Source organism: Momordica charantia (assembly GCF_013281855.1).
Source record: "Momordica charantia cultivar OHB3-1 chromosome 6 unlocalized genomic scaffold, Mcharantia_2.0 BLBB01000006.1, whole genome shotgun sequence".
NCBI classification, from domain to species: Eukaryota; Viridiplantae; Streptophyta; class Magnoliopsida; order Cucurbitales; family Cucurbitaceae; genus Momordica; species Momordica charantia.
Genome location: NW_028275164.1, coordinates 11,242,594 through 11,266,231, shown reverse-complemented (window position 1 = coordinate 11,266,231; position 23,638 = coordinate 11,242,594). Strand labels below are relative to the sequence as shown.

Sequence of the window (23,638 nt, the reverse complement as noted above, 5' to 3'; positions counted from 1 at the left end):
GGGTGTGCCACCCCACACGACGGTTACTTTTTCTTATCTTCTTATAAATACCCCAGAAATCGATAAAAAGGGTAGGGAAAATAGACTGATAATTGCTTTATTATTATTTTCGTTTGCACAAAGACTAACTAAACCGTCCGAGTGCTAATTTGTTTTTTGCACGTTTAGTGCAATTGATTAAGGCATATTTTTGTTGAGGTTTGAATCTCTCCCGACATATTATTAAATTAAAAGAACATATAATTCTCCGTTATTATAGTAATTTTTTTTGACATAGTTATTATTGTAATTTAGAGAGTAGAGATTCAAATTCAAGGGTTAAAGATAAATGTTTGGTATTTCAATATACATTATTCGCTTATTTTTTCGTTACTATATCATCTATTATTCGAGTGTGAAATTGAGCATAGCTCATCGATAATTGACATAAATCTGAGTTTTAAGTTCGAACCCGACGTTGTATTAAAAAAAATCATCGAGTATTCCAGTTGTACTTGAAAAAAAAAAGAAAAAGAAAAAGAAAATACACATCGTTTATTCGAACTGCGAACTGGGAACTGCTCTTCTTGCAAACTCCAGCGAACAAAAGAAGGAAAAGTCGAGCGAAGGAAAAACAGAGAGAGCCTCGTAGCAAGCAAGTTGAGTCAAAAAGATTAATCGATCAGGAGAAAGAGCTTCGTTCGGCGACCATGGCGGTAATTTTCCAGATCTTATTTGCCTGCACAATTCCTTCTTCTGCGTTTTCTCTGTAAACAATTTTTTCTTGGGGTGTTATTAGGATTCGTCGGGGACGACGCTAATGGATCTGATTACTGCCGACCCATCCACGGCTTCGGCGGGATCGACCTCCACTTCTGCTCCATCGGTCTCGTCTTCAACGATTAGCGCAGCTTCAAATTCCTCCTCAAGTGCTCACCCCACTGCACTGGGGAAGCCGGCCGGGGAGAAGAGGTCCAAGAGGGCGGCACTCATGCAGATCCAGAATGATACAATTTCCGCCGCTAAAGCAGCTTTGCATCCTGTGAGGGCCAACATTATGCCGCAGAGGCAGAATAAGAAGAAGGTCACCTCCTACATTTTTCACGTCTTTTCTCTGTTTAGTTAGAGTTCAGAAATGGGATGGAACCTGGAAGTAAAATTTTGAATTCCCAATGTAAAATTTCTGAATTGTTGTCACTAGTATGTGCATTGGTTTCTGTTTTGTTCAATTTGATCTATTTTGCAGCCTGTTTCTTATTCCCAACTGGCTAGGAGTATACATGAACTAGCTGCTACGTCTGACCAGGTGAGCAGCATGCGATGATTCTTAGTTTCTTACCGTTGTGATTTGGATGGAAAATCTTTTTAAACATCGCTATGTTTCTGTCAACTTTATAGAAAAGCTCCCAGAAGCAGTTAGTGCATCATGTATTCCCAAAACTTGCCGTCTACAATTCAGTTGATCCTTCGCTGGCACCTTCTCTCCTCATGGTATGATAATCGTCCATTTCCTGTTAACAATTCAGTAATCATTTATCTTGAATATGTTAATTTGTATGATAAGTTCTAAGTTCTGTTTGCTTTTTTTCGTACTGGTCTAGTTTTCATCTTTTGCCATGAAGACTCTGATGGAATCACATTTCTTCTTTTTTGTATCCATAACCAAATTTTTTGGATCTTGAACTTGTCAATATGTAGTTGGAGTTAATTTAGTGGTACTTCCAGTGAGAAGGTGTAGGGGTGGGCAAAAAAAAAAAAAAAGAGAATTGTTGGAAGATGGTTTGAGTCTCAAGGTAAAGGGTGTTGACTATGTTGGCAATGGATAAACAATGAATAATTCTTTAACCAAACCAGTATATATTTTGTTTACATTAAGGAGTTAAGTAAATCAAGGGACAAGGGAGGGTCAAACGTGAAAGGTAAGTATGCACTCGTCTCTCTCCTCTTTCTTCTTCCAAAGAATCTTGGTTTGTTAGGGATCTACTTTTGCTTTTGAAGTTAGCTAAGTTTGGATCTTATTGCAAGGTGAACGATGGAAATCGGCAAATAATAAGTTCTTTTGTATATGGGCTGAAAGCGATTGCTTTATGCTTGAGGATGTGAATCAGAAAGTGCTGTTGTCCCTTCATCCTTCTCAATTTTTATGGTTTGAAAATCATATGGTTGAGTTTGTTCAAAATCCGGTTTATTCTCCATTCTTCTATCAATTTAGAATTGTGTATGGTACAAGCCGTATTCACAAAATTAGATTAAGCTGGTCATGGTTTGTAGAATGGATTGTTTGGCCTATTACTGGGGGAAGGACAGTCATTGTTCTGGCAAGTTCTAACGAGAATGGTTGGCTGGATTTTTGTAACATGGTAAAGAATTTTTCCGTCAGGAATACAGAAGGTCAAATGTAGGAGATCTTGAGAAACAAAAGGACACTCCTTGATGAAGACAAGGCTGGGTACAAGGGATCAGAAACAGGAGCTTTTTAGAAATAAAAATACTTACGCAGAAGTGACTAAAGGAATTCCACCTAGAGGACAAAGATGGGAGCAAAAGAATTTGGTCTGAATTAGCTTGGAAGGTCAGAGATTAACCCATTTCAAGGGGTTACGAAGAATTTAGGGTCAGTGGAAAGCAAGGGCGAAAGAAGAAAAAGAAGAAGAAGTTGGACCATTGGGTCATGAAGGAAACAGAGGTGTTGGAATTAAACTGGAATAGTATGATGGTAGTTTCTAAAAGCTGTGCACATGTCGATTGGTTGAAGATCTCTCGAGCTCTAAAGGAAAAATACTCTCAAAATTATGCAATCAACCCAATCATGGTTGATAAAACACTTTTGAAATTTAGCAATGGTAGGTTATTAAGCACCAATGAATTATCAGGCATCAGCCAAATGGAGAAAAGCCGGAGATTTTCACTTGAAAATAGAGAAATGGAACTTTGATGTCTATAGTAGAAAGTATTTACTTTTGGGTATGGAGGATGGATATCCATCAAAGACTTACCTTTGAAATTCTGGACTCGAGATTGTTTTGAAGCCATTGGAAGCTAATTTGGAGGTTTGATAGATATCTCTTCGGAAACCCTAAATTTATTGGCTGTGTATGATGCATTCATTCAAGTAGAAACAAATTACTGTTGTTTAATGCCTGATACGTCGAATCCAAAACTTGGTTCCTTTTTGGTACGAGTTTCAGATGAAGGTAAAGCAGATCCATCTGAAAGGAAAGAGTTTTCTTCAAGTTTTGACATCAGCAACCTCCAAGACCTTATTTGATATGGGTCAGTTAAAGCTATTATTTCAGAAATTTGGATGGAGCATAATCAAAGAGTATTTGATAATATTTTGAGAAATTGGATTGATTGATTTGAGGTGACTAGATTGAAATCTTCACAATGGTCCTCTTTCTAAATTATTTTTTTTGATTTCTCATGGCAAGATATTTGTATGAATTGAGGGGTTTCTGTAGCTCCTTAATTTTGCATTTTTTTGTTTTTTTTACTCCTTTTGAGAGTTTGTATCTTTGAACCTTTGTTTCTTTTCATTAATTCAATGAAAAATTTCGATTCTTGTTGAAAAAAAAATTGTATTTTTTTTTATTGTTACAACGATTGGCGACGATGGCCTGTAGTTTGACATTACCAATTGATAAATCCCTATCTTCAGTTGGGTTAATAAGAAGATCGTGTCAGAGCATTGGATTCAAAAGGAAAAAGATGTAATTCATTTGGACTGGATCAAATTAATGGTTGTATCCAGGTGTTGTGCTCATGATGATTGGTCTAAAATAGCTTTGGCTTTGAAAGAAAAGTATTCTCAGCCTTGTGTGCTCAATCCTTTCATGGTGGATAAAGCTCTGCTTAAGTTTAGCAATTCCAGATTGTTAAATTCAAATGAGTTATCCGGTAAATGGGTATCTGTGGGTGAATTTCGAATTAGGATTAAATTCTGGAATCCAGATAGCCATTGTAGAACTGAGTTCACTAGAAGTTATGGTGGATTGATTACGATTCATGACCTTCCCCTGGTTTTCTGGGATCGGGGATGTTTCGAAGCAATCGGGAAATATTGTGCGGGATTAGTCGGAATTCCAACAAAGACGTTGAACCTTCTGGATGCCTCCGAAGCAGTCATCCAAGTTGCTCCGAATCGATGTGGTTTCCTTCCAGCAATAGTGAAGTTAAGCCATAAAGAGCTCGGTCCATTCATAATTCATATTTCGGACTGTAATCCATCAAATTATTCAAATCCAATGGCGTCTCTGCCAGATTTCAAACGGTTATGGAACTTGAACAGTCATATCCGGATGAATTTGATATCTATTCCAATATGAGACAGCATTTTCTGAACCAAGAAGTAATCGAAATGGTTGAATTACCTAAAGAAGATTGCCAGCAAATTCCCTCTTCCGGTCAGATGGACATTAATGATGAAATTTCAAAGGGAAAGAGCAAAAGTCAGATTATCCTTTAAGGCTGGATAATAATGGCATGGCCTCAAGGGACTCAAGCATTAATGAAGTTCCAGTTGGAATTCCAAAAAAAATCAAGGGCTCATCTTTTCCGATTGAAGAAAGGAAGGCAAACAGTCGCGTGGCCCCTCTACCATTTTTTTTATTCCAGAAATAGGGGGAAATTGGCGGCTAATAATGATATAGAGAATTTAGCCTTGGTTGAGGGAATAAAGACAAACTTATTAAGGGATCCTTCCCCCAGGCAATGCTTCGACTTCTCCAGTGCATTCTAATGACCATTTACCTCCCTCTTTATCACATGGAGCAATCAATTCTACCAAGGTTCCAGCCTCTTCACCTTCCTCTTCTGAAGTTTCTCTTGAAGGACTTGAATCAGAAATCCTTTGAAATTCCAGATGAAGTGTTATGTGAACAATCGTTTGAGGTAGATTTGCAGAAGCTGTTTGTTGAGGCAAAAGGAACTGAAGAGTCGGATTTAATTCCTTCATTCTTTAAAGAAGCAGCGATCAATTGTGCCCCTATCTCTGGTTCACAATGAAGGTTATATTGTGGAACGTTAGAGGGTTGTGTAAGGATGAAAAAGGTTGAAGATTAAAAAGTTCATTCAGAACCAATGTCCAGATGTGGTATGTCTACAAGAAACAAAGATGCAGCAATTTGATCCTTCCCTGATCAAATCCTTGTGGAGTTCTAAAGACATAGGTTGATCGACCATTGATTCATTTAAAAATCGGGAGGCATTCTAATAATGTAGGATGAAGGTCGGTTCAATGTCAAAAGGAGGTATTCTTTATCAATACTTTTTTCCTTTTCTGGTATTGACAATTTTTGGCTTACTACTGTTTATGGACCAAAAGATTACAAGGAAAGGAAAATCTTCTTTCAAGAACTTCGAGATATTCTCATCAAGGCTGTCAAAACTTATGAGTAGTTGTCGGGGTTTTCTGTTAACTGGGAAAAAGCTGCAATTGGTGGCATCAACATACAATCTGGAAAAATTTTTCAGGGGTTTGCAAACAAATTGAAAAGAAGATGAGATCTTTCCTTTGGAACAGTGGCTCTTCTGAAGCCTTAAATCATCTGGTGCACTGGAATATTATATCTAAACTTCTGGATGTTGGGGGTGTGGGGATTGATGGCCTTGTAAGAAAATTAATGCTCTTTTGGCCAAGTGGGGATGGCGGTTTGGATGTGAAACGAATGCTGTCTGGCGTAAAGTGATAGTAAGTTTGTACGGTGAGACAATTTTGGGATGGTCCTCAGGTGTTATGTTAAATGGATGTCTTAGAAGACCTTGGATCAGTATCTCTTGGCAATGGATGCATTGGAACCAGTTTTCGGTTTTCAAACTTAGTTCAGGAGAGTGTATTTTGTTTTGGATTCATAAATGGATTGGAGATCAGCCTCTCAGGGATATGTTTTATAGGCTATCCCTTCCTTCTTCAGGATCTGTTGTTGACTTTTGGGATGCTCATACCTTATCCTGGAGAATTCATACTCGGAGGTCTCTAAAAGATGATGAGTTGGAGGAATTTATTTCGCTATTGTCTTTGCTGCATTCTTACTCTCCTAGCCATGAACTTGACAGTAGAAATTGGTCTTTAAACAGCTCGGGCTCCTTTACAGTTGCATCAATTTGTAAGATGGCCATCGGTGATCCAATGCCAAGTCTTATTTAAGGCTATTTGGAAAACTAAAAGTCCAAAGAAAGTTAGCTTCTTTACTTGGATCTTTATTTATGGGAAGGTTAACACGATTGATGTTCTTCAAAAGAAGCTTCCTAGCTTCAGTCTTTTACCATCGGTATGTGCCTTCTGTTTGTCCAATGAAGAGAGTATGGTGCATCTCTTATTTCTTCGTCCCTTTGTCAGACGATGTTGGAACTTTTTGTCAGAAGAATTTAATTTGGCATGGGTTTTCGATAGTGAATTGGCAGAAAATTTGAATCAACTTCTCTCGGGGCCAATTTTGAATCCTAAGCTTCTCTTCTTTGGCTTAACGCTGTAAAGGCATTGGTGTATGAGTTGTGGTATGAAAGAAATTTGAGGATTTTTGAAGAAAAGAAGCAGCCTCCTTCAGCACGCTACGTCCTTGCTAAATTCAAGGCTTCTCAATGGAGTTATTTTTCTCCTTTATTTAAATATTATTCTCCTAGTCTGATTTGCTCTAAGTGGGATGTCTTTGTTGCATTTTTCTGAATTTTTATTTTATTTGTATTCTCACTCTTTCGAGAGTTTGTATCTTTGAACAATTTTGTTCATTTTCATTATTTCAATGAGAAGTTCGTATCTTGCTTAAAAAAAGATTGCACAGAAATTATGAATCTGAATTTGATAGCACGTTGGAATTTTATTCCATTAACATCTTTTAAGTTTGACATTATTATCTAATTTCAAACAAAGAAAAAACAAAAGCTGATGTGCTCTCTCCAATCTCTTTGCAAATTATTCTCCTAGCATGATTTGTTCTAATTGGGAGGCTTTTTTGTGTAATGTTTAAGCTTCATTTATTAAGTTTGGTTTGTTTGTATCTTTTTATTTTTTATTTTTTTCCTTCTTCATCCCTCTTCATTTCACTCCTTTGGGGTTTGTATCTTTGAACAATTTTTGTTCCTTTTCATTTATCAATGAAAAGTTCTTTTCTTGTTAAAAAAAAAAACAAAAGCTGATGTTTCTCCCATGGTATATTGGCAGTTAAATCAGCAGTGTGAAGATAGGAGTGTCCTCCGTTATGTTTACTATTATTTAGCCAGAATTTTGTCAGATACTGGTGCACAAGGTGTAAGTACAGGTGGTGGGATCCCAACCCCCAATTGGGATGCTTTAGCTGATATTGATGCTGTTGGAGGGGTGACTCGAGCTGATGTTGTACCAAGAATAGTTAATCAGCTTGCAACAGAGGCCTCTAATCCTGATGTTGAATGTAAGATGATTTCTTTTGCTCTGTTCTCTCTCTCTCTCTCTCTCTTCCCTTTCTTTCTTTCTAACAAGATACAAATTCCTTAATGAAATAATGAAACGATACCAAAAGATACCAGAGTGTTCAAAGGAGACCAGCTTCCAAAGGGAGTGAAATAAAATGGAAAACATGACTAACACATGAATCCTAACAAGGAAAAATAGAAGCATCCAAATTTATACAAATATCTCTGGCTCTAATAGAATTGAGCAAATAAATTGTATAGAGAATACGTTTGAGCATGATAATATCAAATCTTTCCACCAAATCTTTAGACGTATCTTAAAAATTGCTTTGATTCCTTTAAACAAAGAGTTTCCAAGCCAAATTCTTTGATTGCTATTTTATGGTCGTATTTGTCTCTGAAGGCTCACCTAATTTGGGTAACTGCGGTCAAGGCCATCTTATCAGAATTATGGTTTGAGCGAAATCAGCGGGTCTTTCATGATGAGTTCAAGGAATGGTTGGAGTGTTTTGATCTAGCAAAGTTTAAGGCTTTTTTTTTTTTTTTTAATTATTATTATTATTTTTGGACTGATGTTATATATACCAAAGCCCAAAAGAGCAAAAGACAGCTAAAGGCAGAGGGCAGAGGGAACCCTCCCCAAGTCTAAAGCATCTCAGTGGTGCTGCATTTCTCCTCCATGGAAGGACTTGTATTCCAGCACTATTGTGACTCTTGGAATGCTTTTATATTTCCCCCCTAATTGTTGTTCCTTTTATTTTTCTGTCTTGTTTTACTTTGTTCTCTTTTCAATCGGAGTTTGAATCTCTGATTTTGTTTACTTATTTTCATTTATCAATTCGTATCTTGTTCAAAAAAAATTCTTTTGATTCCTTTTTAAAGTTTTTTTTTTTTTGATTCCTTTCAAATAAAATCTATCAAGTTATAGCTTTGACAGGTTGACCCAAAGAAGATTACCACAAGGAGACAAAACCGGCCTGAATGTTGGACAATGTTCTGACTTGCAACGTTGTCAAACATCCACTAAATCTTAACAGAGAGAATGCCAAAAACTTGCTGAATAAGGGAATGAGAAGCAGAGGTGACATTGATGTTCACCAAGGTTGAAGAATAGAAGACGAGAGCTTCCTTTGGAATAACTTCAGTTGAGTTTAACCCCAAGTAAAGCATAAGCCAGATGATCACGTTAACCTTCTTTGGACTCTTTGACTTCCAAATAGCCGAAAACAAAATTTTATTGAGTGAAGAAGATGCTAACAAATGCTTAGATAAGGAGTCGAATGACAGAACACCCGAAGAACCTAACTACACCCTTTTACGTCCTCCATTTATGATAATGAGATCATTTCTAGGCTGGACAGAAGTTAACCAAACTCTTCAAGCTCAATTTCTTTCAAATTTCTTCTAGTTTCAATATTCCAGCTGTGGTAGGAGGAACCCCAGAAGCTGCACACTGGATCATGAGGAAGAGAAACCACCCGATTAAGATGTGGGTAAACAAGTTTAAGAGGAGAATTACCCAACCCCTAGTCTAGTGCCCTTTCCAAGCATGAAAAAAGTTAAATTTTCAACTGGCTTCCACTGCCTTGAAATATTTGTCCACGGACTTCGTAAACGGCCATTATTTTTCACATTAGAATGCCATCCGGAGGCTCCATATATACTAGACACGACCTGACACCATCAAGCAAAAGGTTCATTAAAAATTCTCCAACCCCAATTTGTGAGAAGCGCTTGATTTTTCAGCTATAGGCTGCAAATAACCAACCCCCCATCCTCAGTTGGTTTAGGAGAAATATTCGTAAATGCCTTAGTTTTCTAGCTTCAGTATCTTTCCATTTATCTATCTTAGAGTCAAGTGTCCCCTTCTTGAGAAGGGGACTCTTTCATTTGTCTATCTTAGCTCTGAACTTGTCCACCATGGGTTCCCAAAAAAGATAAGGTACGATGGTTACCTCCTAAGGAAAACCAAAGGTAGAAGAAGGGAAGGCCTTTTGCTCTTCGACCAAGCCTAGAGGCTTGGGATTCCACCTCTAAAATCCTGATATTGATAGCGATGAGGGTTGTTTTAGCTAGCTCAAGAGAGAGTCTAGACATCATTTAATCTATTTTCTAGGTTGTGATTCTGGATTCCCTTTCTCTTTCGATGCTTGCTCAATTTTTGTAGCTGTGGTGCTAACATTGCATTGAGAAATTTTCCCCCTGTGATTTGTACTACCTTTTGTTTGGCACTCATTATAACCTATGTGGTTTTCTGTCACTCACAATCTGGGATATCATAAATATTTATTTTGCAGAAAATTCTTCTGTAGACGTTTTGTGTTGCTTAGGGTTAGGGCTTATTCTTTGCTTCTTTTATTTGTCCATCTTGTTGGATTTGAATACATTATCTTATTGTTTATTGAAGCCAAAGAGATTCCTCAAATAAAATGTTTGCAGTTTCTTTTGACACTGTATTTTCTTGCAGTTCATGCTCGAAGACTACAAGCACTAAAGGCTCTTACCTATGCTTCAAGCAGCTCTGAGATTTTGTCCCAACTGTATGAAATTGTCTTTTCAATTCTCAATAAGGTTCGTCTTTTTTGGCTATATTCATAGTATTTGTTTAGTTTTCTGGTAGATTGAAATCTATCATATGCTCATATTATCAATGAAATACATGTTTCTTTCGTGAGAGAGAAAAAAAAGAGAAGAAAAGAAATCTATCATGTGCCATATTTCCTTCACTTGGTTTGAATGATTTTGTTTGTAAAGTAGTTACGATTTCAAATAGTTTTTGTATTGAAAGTAATGCAGGTTAATGGTTGAGAAATTTTTGTCGAATAAGTTTCAGTATGACTTTTATAAAGGTCGGTGGTAGTTTTTTTTTTTTTTGATAAGAAACAATTTTATTGATGAGTGAAATTACAAAGGAGGGGATGTGTACCCCAAAAACCAAAGGAGTTACTCGAGACTTCTCCAATTGGTCAAAAGAACCATCATACTGTAAGAGTCAAATACTTTAGATGCTTTACACCAAGACATAGCAAGAAAAATGATATTGTCAAAGAGTCTAGCGAATGGGAACTCTTTTTTTGTGAAGAGTATATGGTTTCTTTCGTTCCAAAAAGTCCAAAGAAAAGCTTGAAGTATGTGTTTCTAGAGGATCACCTTTTCTTTCTTGAAAGGATGGCCCACAAGAACAAATGAAAGTAAAGCCTCAATATCAATCGGAAGAGCCACTTCCCAATCAAAAGCGAGTAATATCTCATTCCATAACAATGTTACAAGAGGGCATGTGAGGAAAAGGTGAGGCCGTGTTTCTCCATCTCTTTTACAAGGGATGCATCATTGGGGAGAGATGGCGAATGGCGAGATAGGGGAGCTTTCGTTGTAGTCGGTCATGGGAGTTGATGGCCTTATGAGATAGCTCCCATATGAAGAATTTAATCTTTTTTTTGGGTAGACTTCACCCTATATAGCTTTAGACGGGGAAGGAGGGATGAGATGTTCCTTCGCGACCATGTCAGAGAGAAGGGTCTTGATGGAGAATATTCCTTGCTGTCAAGTGTCAAGAGGTCATGTCCAGGAGTCTTCTCCTAAAGAAAGGCGTATAGGTGTTAACTGTTGTAGAGAATAGCCCATTCTTCAATCTTGCCATCTTTGAGATAAAGGTTGGTGGTAGTTGGAATTTGCAATCATTATCAGATTATTGGTGCTGTTCACAGTGATCAAAGGAAGAGTGGAAAACTGTAGGATCCACTTTAGCACCTTGAGAATCTACCTAGAGTTTCCATAAATCTTGATCTAAGAAATATTTTGATTGAAATTGAATATTTTTGGGTTTATTTATTTATTTTTATTTATTTTATTTTATTTTTCCTATAAATAAATATTTCCCCTAATTGGAGTGAGTTTTGTACATGGAGCCTTGAGCCTTCTGACACCATTTATTGTAAGTCAAAATCCCAATGCTCCCGATTCCCTTTTCTTCACCTTGTTTTGGAAGGCTGGAATGTGGAAGAACATAATCTCCTTCCCTTGGTTGGTTACTTTGGGGAGGTTAATACTATGTGCTTTGTCTAAAGATCATCTACGGTTTTGAGCCCCTAGTGCTCTGTGCTCTGCAAGAAGGTGGAAGATCTAGATCATGTGCTTTGACCTTGTACTTTGCTGTGAAAATTTGGAACGTATTTTTGGATACTTTCGGTGTCAGTTTGGCACCTTCTAGAGGTCATAGGAACATGGTGGAGGAGATGCCTATTACTCATTTCCATAATATTGGTTGGATCCTTTGGCTAGCAACTTTCTTCACCATTTTATGTAATTTATTGCTGGAAAGAATTATGAGAATTTTTAGGGATGTCAAGAGGTTCCAGGAGAATGTTTGGAGTGTGGTCACTTTGATGCTTCTCTTTGGCTGTCCTCAAGGAAATCTTTTTGTAATTATCATTATTCTGTATTCTAAAAAATAAAAGGTGTTTGTTGTAATTTACTGTTCTTGTATTTTAGACCCTTCATGCTGTTTTCTTATCAAAAGAAATCTGTATTTCAAGAAGATTCTTATAAGATATAGGCTAGGATCTAGAAACTATAAACACTTAGGAAATCTCAATTTATCTGCAGTTGTTCTTTTTAGCATGGGTCATGTAGATTCTAATATTTCTTGTTAAGATAGTATCTTCTTTTCTTCCCCATAATGTTTATGTTCTTTTTTCTTAGATTATGGTGGAAACACTTTATAATTTTATTCCTTTTTATTACCCATTTCCAGGTCGCTGATGCCCCTCAAAAACGTAAGAAAGGGGTGCTTGGGATCAAAGGTGGTGATAAGGAGGTAATTTCTCGACAAAAAGAAAGTCTTGGTTTCTGACTCTTGCTGCTTGTGTATATAATGTGGTTTTTCCATGTTCACTTTGATTTAATTTATGAGTGATGTTTTTTTTTTTGATATGAAACAAACATTTCATTGATGGTATGAAATATAAAAAAGGCCACAATGGCAATTACAAGAACGTCTTCCAATTTGTGATAAGGTCGTTTAGAGAGTAGCTATTGAAGGAGGAGTAGAAACTTTTACACCAACCAAGAGCTAGAATAGTAACTCTATAAAAAAAAAGGTTTCAAAAGGGAGGGATTTATCGTTGAAGACCCTGTTGTTCCTTTCCAGCCATTAATTCCAAAGAAAAGCCCGAACAAAGTGAAGGCCTGTTTTCCACCCAAAAGCATTTAGTAGGCGCTCCCAAAAACGAGATGCATAAGCACAATTGATGAAAAGGTGACCATGAGATAGGCCCCATGACAGAGGTAATAGCAGTTGGGGGAGAGAGCTAAATAAGGGAGCTTTTTCTGCATCCTGTCATGTGTATTAATCGCACCATGATTGAGCTCCCAACAAAAAAACTTAACTTTCTTGAGGCACTTGCCTTGCCAAAAGCTGAGAAAGAGGGTAGGGATCAATTGATGGTCGGTGGAAGTTTGGGATGGGCACATCTAATTGTCTATTTCTTCATCCTTTAGGGGTCTGCAAAAACTGTAGTCCTATGAGGAAGTAGATTTGGACCAAAGGTCTGCTATTTTAGCCCTGTTATTCGATGAAATGGCATATAGGCTCGGGAAAAGGCTGGTCAAGGTCCCTGAGAAAGCCATCTATCGTTCTAGAAGCTGTTCTGGCTTCCATCCCCCACCCAGCACAAAGCGTTATCCTTGATGAGTGGTTTTGTTGGAGAATAACAGTCCATGGTCCTTCGTAGGTGGAGAAACGGTTGTCTGGCCAAGTAGCAAAGGAAGAACCCATGTATTTGGTGGAAATGGACTTCCTCCAAAGTTGGTTGCATTCAGCCATGTAGCGCCAAACCCACCTGGAAAGTAATGCACGGTTTCGAAGCTTGATGTTTTCTATTCCGAGGCCTCCTTCGTTGATAGGAGCTGAACTGTTCCAATTTATGAGATGAGGCTTACCATTTGAGCTTGGCCCTTCCCACAAAAAAATCTTGAAAGATTTTGCCCATCTTCTCGTCTGCTTGTCTTGAAATTTTGAAGAGGGATAGGTAGTAGGTAGGTAAGTTTGCTAGGATCAATTTTAGAATAATGTACCCCCCCCCCCGATATCGTTAGAGTATATATTAGTATATTTTATATTCTTGTATTAATATTAATTTGTCCTTTACTTTCTCCTTATAGGATTAGGTCAACCTTGTATATTTGTCTATATATATAGACTTTAATAATGAGAATACATCACATTGGATTCTCTCCAACCATAGTCTCTACATGGTATCAGAGCTCTAGGTTTCTTCTAAAATTTTTGTGCTTATTAGGGTTTTGATGCCCATTTGGGTTTTGTGCCTTAGGGTTTTGTTTATTGCTATCCAACACAACTCACTACAATCGCCGCCGCCGCCCATCGCCGACCACCACCACCACCACAGGCACTACCGAGGGCCACCATCGCCACTGCCGCCGACCGCTGTCGGCCACCACCACCGACCACCGACGGCCACCTCCGCCGCTGCCGCTGGCCGTCGCCGGCCACCATCGCCGCCGACCGCTGCCGTTTGCTGATTCACCAACGCTGCTGTTTTCCAATTGCTATTCGTGGGTTTCGTCTCGCCGTTCTTCGCACCTTCGTTGCCGCCAGTCGCCGTGCGCTTTCGATAGGGATAGGGAAGTGGTCGGATGTAGTCCTTGCCAATCTCTTAGCCAAAGGCAGCCCAAACTTTTTGAGGCAGTTGTTTGTGAGGAGAAATTTGTCAATGAGGGAGAATGATCTGTTGCTAGACCAAGTTTGCTGTCCATTGCTCAAGGGGATGTCAATGAGGCCCAATTCCTCGATGAAAGAATTGAATTGCCTCATACTCTTGGTGAGAGGTCTTCCATGTGATTTCTCCCACTGGAGACGTTGAAGTACCCAACTAAGATCCATTGGTTCTCACAGAGATGGGTTTCTGATTTGGATTTATACGAGAGATAGGAGAGGTCTCAGAGCTCCTTCCAAAACAAATGGCATAATTTTGTTGTAGAAAGGTCGTAGATGCCTGTAATCCATAAAGAGAATCCATCATCTAAACAAAAATTTATAGGGAGGGTGAAATCCAGATCATTCCAAAGTATAAAGATCCCTCTGGCTGATCCTGTAGCATTTAAAGATGTCCAATTAATCCCATGAGAGCTCCATCGAGATTTGATGATGAAGTTGTCAGCATTGGAAAGATTGGTCTTTGTAGAATCAACAAATTTGGATTAATACGAGAGATGGATTGCTTTATAAGGGCTCTCTTCTTCCATGAGCCCAACCCTCTCACATCCCATTTGAGAATCTTCATCTAACAGTGGATGACCCCTGGAGAAGCTTTTGCTTCTCATAATTGATAGGAGATGTGAGGTTCTTTACCTCCTGGGTGCCCGCCTTTGATTTTTGCAACTTGGTTGGCTTTTTAGCCTTGGGTTCCGTTTGTGGTATGGCTTAGTTGTAGAGGCCTAATTCTCTAAGGTAGTTTGCTAAGTAATGCCGAAGACTGTTTGGTGAGAAGAAATCTTTGGGGGTCTGGATGAAGGGTGCAAGGTAGTCAGTGACCTTTTCCTTTCCTTGAGGTAAGAGATGTTCGAGAAGGGTCAGCATCCACTGCTAGTGTGCTGATATTAGCAGTGGCATCGGGGAAAGTGCTTCGAGCCTTAGGGTTGCTTGCAGCGGTCGGGTCTATTACAGTTTCGGTAGATGTCTGGGGTTGGGAGTTTGCTTTTCCGACAGTGCCCTTGGTGGAGAGATGTAGAGCTTCGTGGTTCAAATTGCAGAATCCAACCAAGTGCAGAGCATTGAAGGAAGGATCAATGCAGAGCATTGAAGAGAGGATCAACGTGTATCATGAGGGCATCTTCCAGCATAATGGATGGTGGAAGTTCGATCGATGCTGGAATGAAATCGGAGTCGTTGCCTTTGACCTTTATCCTCAATTCCATCATGTCTCTGAGGCTAGACAATACTCGAGAGGTTTCCACAAAATCACCACATTTTTTCCCTATATAAGGCTCAATAAATTCGTTCCACAAGTGAAGGGGGAGATCCCTAATTATAATCCCAACCTCTATATGAATGATAACTACTAACACTAACAATGCAATCTTCATAACCACTCGAAAAATCATCTTTCAAAAGGGAACTTTGGATGTTTTCTTTAGCAGAACTAGTCACACTATGAAATAATTTTGCATCCCCAATTAAGAGATTGCCGTTCAAGATAGAAATGGAAGAACCAAGCTTGTGTAAGGCCTTCCGTTTATAAACAAGAGCAGGGTCCTTCAGTAGAGGCATCTTTGAAAGCAAACGACTCAAATAGGCCATTGGAATTCCAATCACTAATTGGGAGCTCCAAGATCAAAATCAGCCTTTCAATGGCCGCAGTAGTCTTAAAACACTGAGAACAACAATGGATGGGAGCTTGGTAAAAAATGCTCTGTTCTCTCTCCTCTCTCTTCCTTCCCTTCCTTTCCTTTCGGTCTCTCTTTTGCTGTTAGTTTCTGAATTAGCCTGTCTCTAGCTTGATTTTAATCTTATTGTTCGTGGTTCATTCCGGATTTTCATTATGGAAATCAGTAGTTGTTGTATTGATGGCTCCTTCTTCTGTATTTGGGGTGAGAATGATATGTTCAGGGTTGAGGATGTGGCAAGGAAAACAGTGATGTCCCTGCACTCTTCTCAATTTTTATGGTTCGAAAATCACATGTTGGAAGTTAATCAGCAATCGATTCCGGACTCCTTATTTTTTCAGATACGCGATGATCTTGGGCAATGTCGTATACAAAAATACAGAACTAAGAACATTTGGTTTTTAGAATGGGTGGTATGGCCTTCTACGGGTGGTAGGAAGAGCGTACTTGTCCCTGCTGGATCGAAGAGAGATGGTTGGCAAGTATTTTGGAAGATGTTGAAAACTTTCTCTGTGAGGTTTAAAGAAGCTAAAGCTTCGAAGATGGTAAGGAATGATCGACTCTCTACTACGCAAAATGCTAATGTAGTAGGACAGCTTCACCAGGAGTTTTCGGAAAGGAAAGGTAGATTTGTCCCCAAGTCGACTCCAAAAGATGGAAGGTCTTATGCCGAAGTGGTTGCTGGAAAATGTGAGTTAAAGCCTGCAAGGGCCTCCGACATCATCCATAGGATGCTTGAGGATTCTAAGGTGTCTACAGTCGACAAACATCAAGTTTATTGGGTTCAAAAAGAAGAAGAGGTGCTGGAGTTAGATTGGAATCGCCTTATGGTGGTTTCTAAGGGGTGTGCACATGACGATTGGAATGCGATTTCCAAGGCTTTAAAAGAAAAATTCTCTCTTGACTGTGTGATAAATCCTATCATGGTTGATAAGGGTCTTTTGAGATTTTCAGGGGATAGGATGCTCAAGCCTTGTGAGCTATCTGGAAAGTGGAGAAAGATAGGAAAATATCATATTAAATTAGAAAAGTGGAGCCCTTACCTGCATAATAGAAAAGAGTTTATTCAGGGTTATGGTGGTTGGATAACAATCAAGGACCTACCTTTGTATTATTGGACTCGTTCTACTTTTGAAGCTATTGGTAGGCATTTCGGGGGATTACTGAAGATTTCTTCAAAGACTCTTAACATGTTGGAGGCCTCAGATGCATTCATCAAAGTTAAACCCAATATCTGTGGTTTAATGCCAGCCACTGTGACCATTGCTAATGAGAAATATGGATCTTTTGAGATTAGGGTTTTTGTTAATCGCCCTCCATCTTCAGTAGTTTCAGTTGATTCCAGCTTGGATTTTGAACCACTATCAAATCCTTTGGATGTTGATCGTTTTCGAAGAATAATGGAAGATGAACAGTTGGATCATCGAAAGCCTGACTTGGAAGTTGAAGAGTCGCAGAGGAAAGACTTATTTTTAAACTTGGAAAAAGAGGCAGTAATGGAGGCGATTGATTGTCAATTGGGCCATACAGCTGGAAAATTAAATATGGCAGGTGGAATGACAGCGCCATTTATAGAAAACGAAGAGTCTATGAAGCAAATGCCGTTTGGTATTCAAAATAAGGAGGGAAAGGAAGATATTCTTCCGGCTTTTAGGGTTACCATTAATAATGAAGAGAGATTAAAGGAAGGAGAGATGGCGTCAGATGTTCCGATTGAGGCTAACTTAAATTCTCTTGGAAATCGGAGGGAAGTTAACAATTCTGTAGAGATTTCACACGTGGAATCAGAAAAGGCAGATGATCTTTGTGAAGAAAGAGGCAGAATTGCTATTAATGAAGAAAGAGAATTTGCAAACAAATTAAATTCGAAAGGAAATATGGAAAGAGATTTATTGGGGAAAGATTTGGGGGAGGAGAGAATGTTCTCCGTAATAAATGAAACCTTAATTTCTGTAACCTCAAAGGCTGTTGCTATTCCAGATGATTCTCCAAAATCTACGCCTTTGAAAAATAAGTCAAGAAAGTTTATTCCCCCATTAGCTTTCTCGTATTCGCGGAAGAAATTCAAACCAAAGCTAAAGGACGAATCTAATTTGCAGCGATTAGAAATCCCAATTATTAAGGAAACATTAATGGAGGAGGGAGAAGATCGAAAAGTCCTTGGGCAAAGAGAATTACTGGTTGCCCTTCAGCAGACTTTGTTCCTTGGTCTTGTGTTTTCCACCCAAGACACTTTCAACAAAAGTCCAAGTGTTTTTGCACTTTCCGAAGATGAAGATGAAGAAGATCTTAATGTGAGTCTTAGTAGCCCTCATCCTTCCCCTGATCGAATGAATCTTATTTCCGACTTTGATAATTCATCTGAATTTCTTTATGATGAAGTCCTTCCTAATCTCTTTGATTTAGACAATGATCTCTCTAACTCCAACCTTGAACAGTCAGCCCAAAGAGTGGAAGAAAAGTTTGTTACCAAGACTACTATTCCCCCTTTCTTTGAATCCGTGGGGATAGAGGTGGTCCCAATTCAGAACTCTCAATGAAGATTATGTCATGGAATGTCCGTGGCCTATGTTGTTATAAGAAACGGCTAAAAATCAAGAAACTTATCTTGAAGCATTGTCCGAACATAGTACTCATTCAAGAATCCAAGCTACAACAGATTGATATTATGGTGATCAAGTCACTGTGGAGTTCTCAAGATATTGGCTGGGCTCAGATTGTCTCGGCGGGAAAATCAGGAGGTCTCATTACATTATGGGATGAAAGCAAAGTAGCTGTTCAGGAAGTCCTTGAAGCAGTTTTTTCACTAACCATAATGTGCTCTTTTTCTAATCTACAGGATATATGTATCACCAACATTTATGGCCCAACGAATTACAAAGAAAGGAAGAAATTGTGGTCTGAAATTTGTAATATTGCTGGATTCTCTATCAAACTTTGGTGTATGGGAGGGGATTTTAATGTCACGAGATGGGCTTCTGATCGGTCTTCGGGTGGAAGGCAGTCTAAGGCAATGAGGAAATTTAATAAAATCATTGAAGAGCTTGAAATCCAGGAAATTCCCTTATCCAATGGCCGGTATACATGGTCAAAGATGGGAAATAACAATACGCATTCATTGCTGGACAGATTTTTTGTTTCTTCAGATTGGGACTCTCTCTTTCATAACTCTCGTGTATATAGAGGTGAACGTATTACATCGGATCACTACCCTATTTTTCTAGATTCAGGAGAATTTGTTTGGGGGCCTTGCCCTTTCAGATTCTTTAACTCCTGGTTGAAAGATAAGGACTGTATCAATTTAATTGAATCCAAGCTTTCAGAGGATAGATCCTACGGGTGGGCAGGTTATCTTATTTCTGCTAAGCTTAGAAATCTGAAGATCGCTCTGAAGCAATGGTACAAACAGAAAGAAAGGAAGGATAAGGTTGCAGAAGCAAAAATTATTGAAGAAATTTCTTTGCTTGATGAGAAAGAGGAGGAGTCGGGGTTAGAAATCGAGGAAGTGGGGAAGAGATGTTCCTTAAAACAGAATCTGATTGATCTTTATATTCGAGAGGAACAATATTTTTTGCAAAAAAGTAAAATCAGGTGGTTGGCTGAAGGAGATGAAAATAGCAAATTCTTTCATAGATTCTTGGCAGCAAAAAGGAGAAAAGCTCTAATTTCTGAGATGCAAGATTCTGCAGGGAATTCTCTTGTGAATTTGAGGGATATTGAGATAGAAATTGTGCAGTACTTTGAAATTCTTTACAGAGAGGATGGACAGCAGCGATTTTTACCAATTGGCTTCAATTGGACACCTATTTCCGCTCAGAATAGTGTCTGGTTAGAAAGACACTTCGAGGAAGGAGAAATTTGGGATGCTTTAAAAGGCCTTGGCAAGAATAAGGCCCCAGGGCCCGATGGCTTTACAGCAGAGTTTTTCATTAAATTCTGGAAGTTCTTGAAGGCAGATTTTGCAAGATTCTTTGCTGAATTTTATGATAATGGCAAACTGAACTCGTGTATTAAGGAAACTTTTATATGTCTTGTTCCGAAAAAAGACAAAGTGGAGAAAGTAAAAGATTTCCGCCCCATTAGCCTTACGACGACTACTTATAAGATTTTGGCAAAAGTGCTAGCAGAGAGGCTTAATAAGGTTATCTCTTCTACCATCTCTAGTAATCAAAGTGTGGAAGACATATTCTTGATCCTATTCTCATTGCAAATGAAGTGGTGAATGATTATAGAAGTAGAAAGAAGAAAGGGTGGATTTTGAAACTTGATATGGAAAAAACATTTGATAAAGTTGATTGGGCATTTCTTTCAGAAGTCCTCAAACAGAAAGACTTTGGCAAAAAGTGGATTAATTGGATAAACGGTTGTATTAGAGGCAATAACTTTTCGGTTTTCATTAATGGGAGACCGAGAGGGAGAATTAAGGCTTCAAGAGGGTTGAGGCAAGGAGATCCCCTTTCTCCTTTCCTATTCTTATTGATAAGCGATGTGCTTAGTAGTTTTTTGGACAGCATTTACCAAAAAGGAGTGTTCGAAGGTTTTGTAGTGGGGAGGGATGCAATTCACATCTCTCACTTGCAATTTGCTGATGACACATTATTGTTTTGTAAAGATGATGATGAGATGCTTAAGATTCTATTCGAAGCCATTAAAGCTTTTGAGTGGTTGTCCGGCCTTAAGGTGAATTGGGAAAAATCATCTTTGAGTGGCATAAATATGGAAGACCAAAGGGTTGTGCAGGTTGCAAATTCTTTTTGTTGCAAAGTTGAACGTCTTCCTATTTTATATTTGGGCCTGCCTTTAGGAGGAAATCCCATACTGGATTCTTTTTGGACTCCAGTTCAAGAAAGAATCTCTAAGAAACTTGATCGTTGGAAAAAGTATCACTTATCAAAAGGTGGAAGAGCGACTTTATGTCAATTTGTACTTGGGAGCATTCCCCTTTATTACTTATCTATTTTTCAAGTCCCAGTGAGAGTTAGTAAACAAATTGAGCAAAAGTTGCGTTCCTTTTTTTGGGGCGATTCTTCGAAAGGATCCTTGAGACATTTGGTGAGATGGGATATTGCCTCCCTCCCGCGGGAAGCAGGTGGTTTAGGCATTGGTTGTATTCTTAAGCGCAACAATGCTCTTTTATCTAAATGGGGATGGAGGTTCAGCATGGAGACAGAAGCTTTATGGCATAGGGTGGTGGCCAGCTTATATGGTTCTGACCGTTTTATTTGGAATGCGATACCTAAACTTCATGGTTCGAGTCGTAGTCCTTGGAATAATATCAACAAACAGTGGCTTCAGGTGGAGAAATCCTCTTTTTTCAAAGTTGGCAATGGTCGGAGAACTCTCTTCTGGCATTTTTTATGGACTGGAGTCTCTCTCTTAAAGGATAGATTTCCTTCTATTTACAGCATTTAGGCTTCTCCTCTTATTTCGGTTTCGGAAGCTTGGGATAGTGAGTCCTCTTCATGGAATATTGTAACTCGAAGGGCATTGAAAGATGAGGAGATTTTGGAGCTTTCGGAGCTTCTTTCTTGCATTTCTTCAGTTACTATTTCAGAAAATGATGATGTTCGTTGTTGGAGCTTGGAAAAATCGGGCCTCTTCTCCGTTTCTTCTTTGTGCAAGTCTCAAAGAGCTGTTTTGCGGGTTTCAAAAGCTCTTCTACTCTCTCTTTGGAGTTCGGGCAGCCCAAAACGAGTTAATATGTTAATTTGGATTCTATTATATGGCAAAGTGAATACAACAGATATTTTGCAGAGAAAGTCTCCTAAGATGGCTTTACAGCCATCCATTTGCTTTTTATGTGCAGAAAATGAAGAAAGCTTAAATCATGTCTTCTTTTTCTGCCCATATGCTGCTGTTTGTTGGAATCTTTTTCTCCAGATGTTCCAATTAGTATGGGTGTGGGATCGTGTGGCTGCTAATAATATTTTTCAGATTCTACATGGAGTTGGATTGGCACCTAAAGCTAATCTACTTTGGATTAATGGTTTTAAGGCTATCATCTCAGAATTATGGTTTGAGAGAAATCAAAGGATTTTTGAAGATTCTTGTCGCCCGCCATTAGAATGCTTCAACATTGCCAAATTCAAAGCTTCTCAATGGTGTGCTCTTTCCGATCTGTTCTCTTCGTATTCCCCTAGTATGATTTGTATGAATTGGGAGGCCTTTATTTCTCCTTTGTAGTATTGTCTTATGTTTTATTTTCTATTTCTTGCTTTCTCTATCACTCCTTCGAGAGTTTGTATCTTTGAACAATTTTGTTCCTTTTCATATATCAATGAAAAGTTCGTATCTTGTTCAAAAAAAAAAAAAAGGCCGCGGTAGTCTTGGATTTCATTTGCCCAAGATTTCTGATTTGTTGTAATTTATGTTGATGTTTGATACAATCTCAAATGCTTTGATGAAAAAGGAGAGCGTTGTCAGCAAACTGTAAGTGGTTGATCGAAACCGTGCCATACCTCGAAGAATAGCATGATATCAAGCCTTTATTTTCTCCTTGCAAGAGCGTGGCTTAGAACATCCACGATCATAATGAAGAGAAAAGGTGATAGAGGATCACCTTGCCTGTTGCCTCTAGAAGCTGTAAATTTACATATGGGTCTTCCGTTAATGATAATGGAGAAGCTCGTTGAAGATATGCAAGTGCAGATCCATTTCCTCCATTTTAAGCCAAAACCTTTGTAACTAAGGACAACATCTAAGTCCCACTCCATCATGTCAAAAGCTTTTTCTATGTCTAAGCTTAATCACTATTCCTCTGATTTTCCTTTCTTTCCAATCATCGACGATCTCATTAGATATAAGTGTTGTGTCGAGGATCTGCCTCCCCTCAACAAAGGCTGATTGAAAATCAGGGATGGTGTGGGGAGGACCTTTTTGAGCCTTCCGAAGAGTACTCTAGCTAGGATCTTGTAGGTGCATGAGATAAGGCTGATCGATTGGTAGTCGTGGACTGTTTTGGTGTCTACTCTTTTGGGAATGAGAAAAATATGTCTTGTTGAGGCTCACATTATGATGCCATTTTTGAAAAAATCTTGGAACATTGACATAGTGTCAGCTTTGATGATGTTCCAAGGGTCTTTAGATTCTTTTACAAACCTGGTTTAAAGATCTGGCCATTTAGTGATTATTGCTGTCATTCTTAAGTTCTTCAGCGAGGTTAGATGTGACTTGGATTCATTTTAGCATTCCGTTAGTCATTTGAATCTGGAGACATTTAAGGTGTTAGGCAAATGTACCCTTTATAAATGCAATATTTCAAATATCAAAGCTTTGAACACTTTTGTTATTTGGGATTTATCTGTTTGACTGTTTCTTTCTCGTATTGCTGTAGTATGTTTTTGGTAAAAAATGATTCTGTTGCTATGATAATGTCTTTTTTGTGTCGTGTCCATATTGTTTACTTATTTGCTTACCTTCTCTTGCAATTCAGTAGTCTGTCATAAGGAGCAATCTGCAACAAGCTGCGCTAAGTGCATTAAGAAGACTGCCCCTTGATCCTGGAAATCCTGCATTTCTGCATCGTGCTGCCCAGGGGTACGGACCTGATTTGAAATCTGAATGCCTAAAGAATTTTCAACTTACCACTTGTTCAGTAGATACAAACAAAAATTACTATGAACCTAGCTAACTTTTATTTTTATCCTTCCATTTAAAATAAGAGCTTCAATGCTTTTCTGATCTCTCTCTTCCATATTTTTGCTTAATTTATGTTCCATCATTAATTTTTTTTCTTTGGCTTGTTTAACGAGAATAATCATAATTACATAATAGAATGGGAATTCGAACGTTACTCAAAGAATGTTGTAGGGTTTGCTGATCATTCTATTTTTTTGAAATTCATTATCATGTCATGAGATTTATT

General features: G+C 38.5%; 1 protein-coding gene across 1 annotated transcript in view; it reads left to right on the top strand.

Moving 5' to 3' along the window:
* Positions 1-534: 534 nt before the first annotated feature.
* Positions 535-23,638, top strand: part of LOC111024631 (SH3 domain-containing protein) — a 62,585-nt gene continuing 39,481 nt past the window's right edge. Inside the window, exons 1-8 of the mRNA XM_022302361.2 lie at positions 535-695; positions 779-1,063; positions 1,226-1,285; positions 1,378-1,470; positions 7,139-7,367; positions 9,836-9,939; positions 12,122-12,184; positions 23,210-23,310. Of these exons, the coding sequence (XP_022158053.1) occupies positions 690-695; positions 779-1,063; positions 1,226-1,285; positions 1,378-1,470; positions 7,139-7,367; positions 9,836-9,939; positions 12,122-12,184; positions 23,210-23,310 (941 nt within the window). The 5' untranslated portion in view covers positions 535-689. The remainder of the gene's footprint in view (positions 696-778; positions 1,064-1,225; positions 1,286-1,377; positions 1,471-7,138; positions 7,368-9,835; positions 9,940-12,121; positions 12,185-23,209; positions 23,311-23,638) is intronic.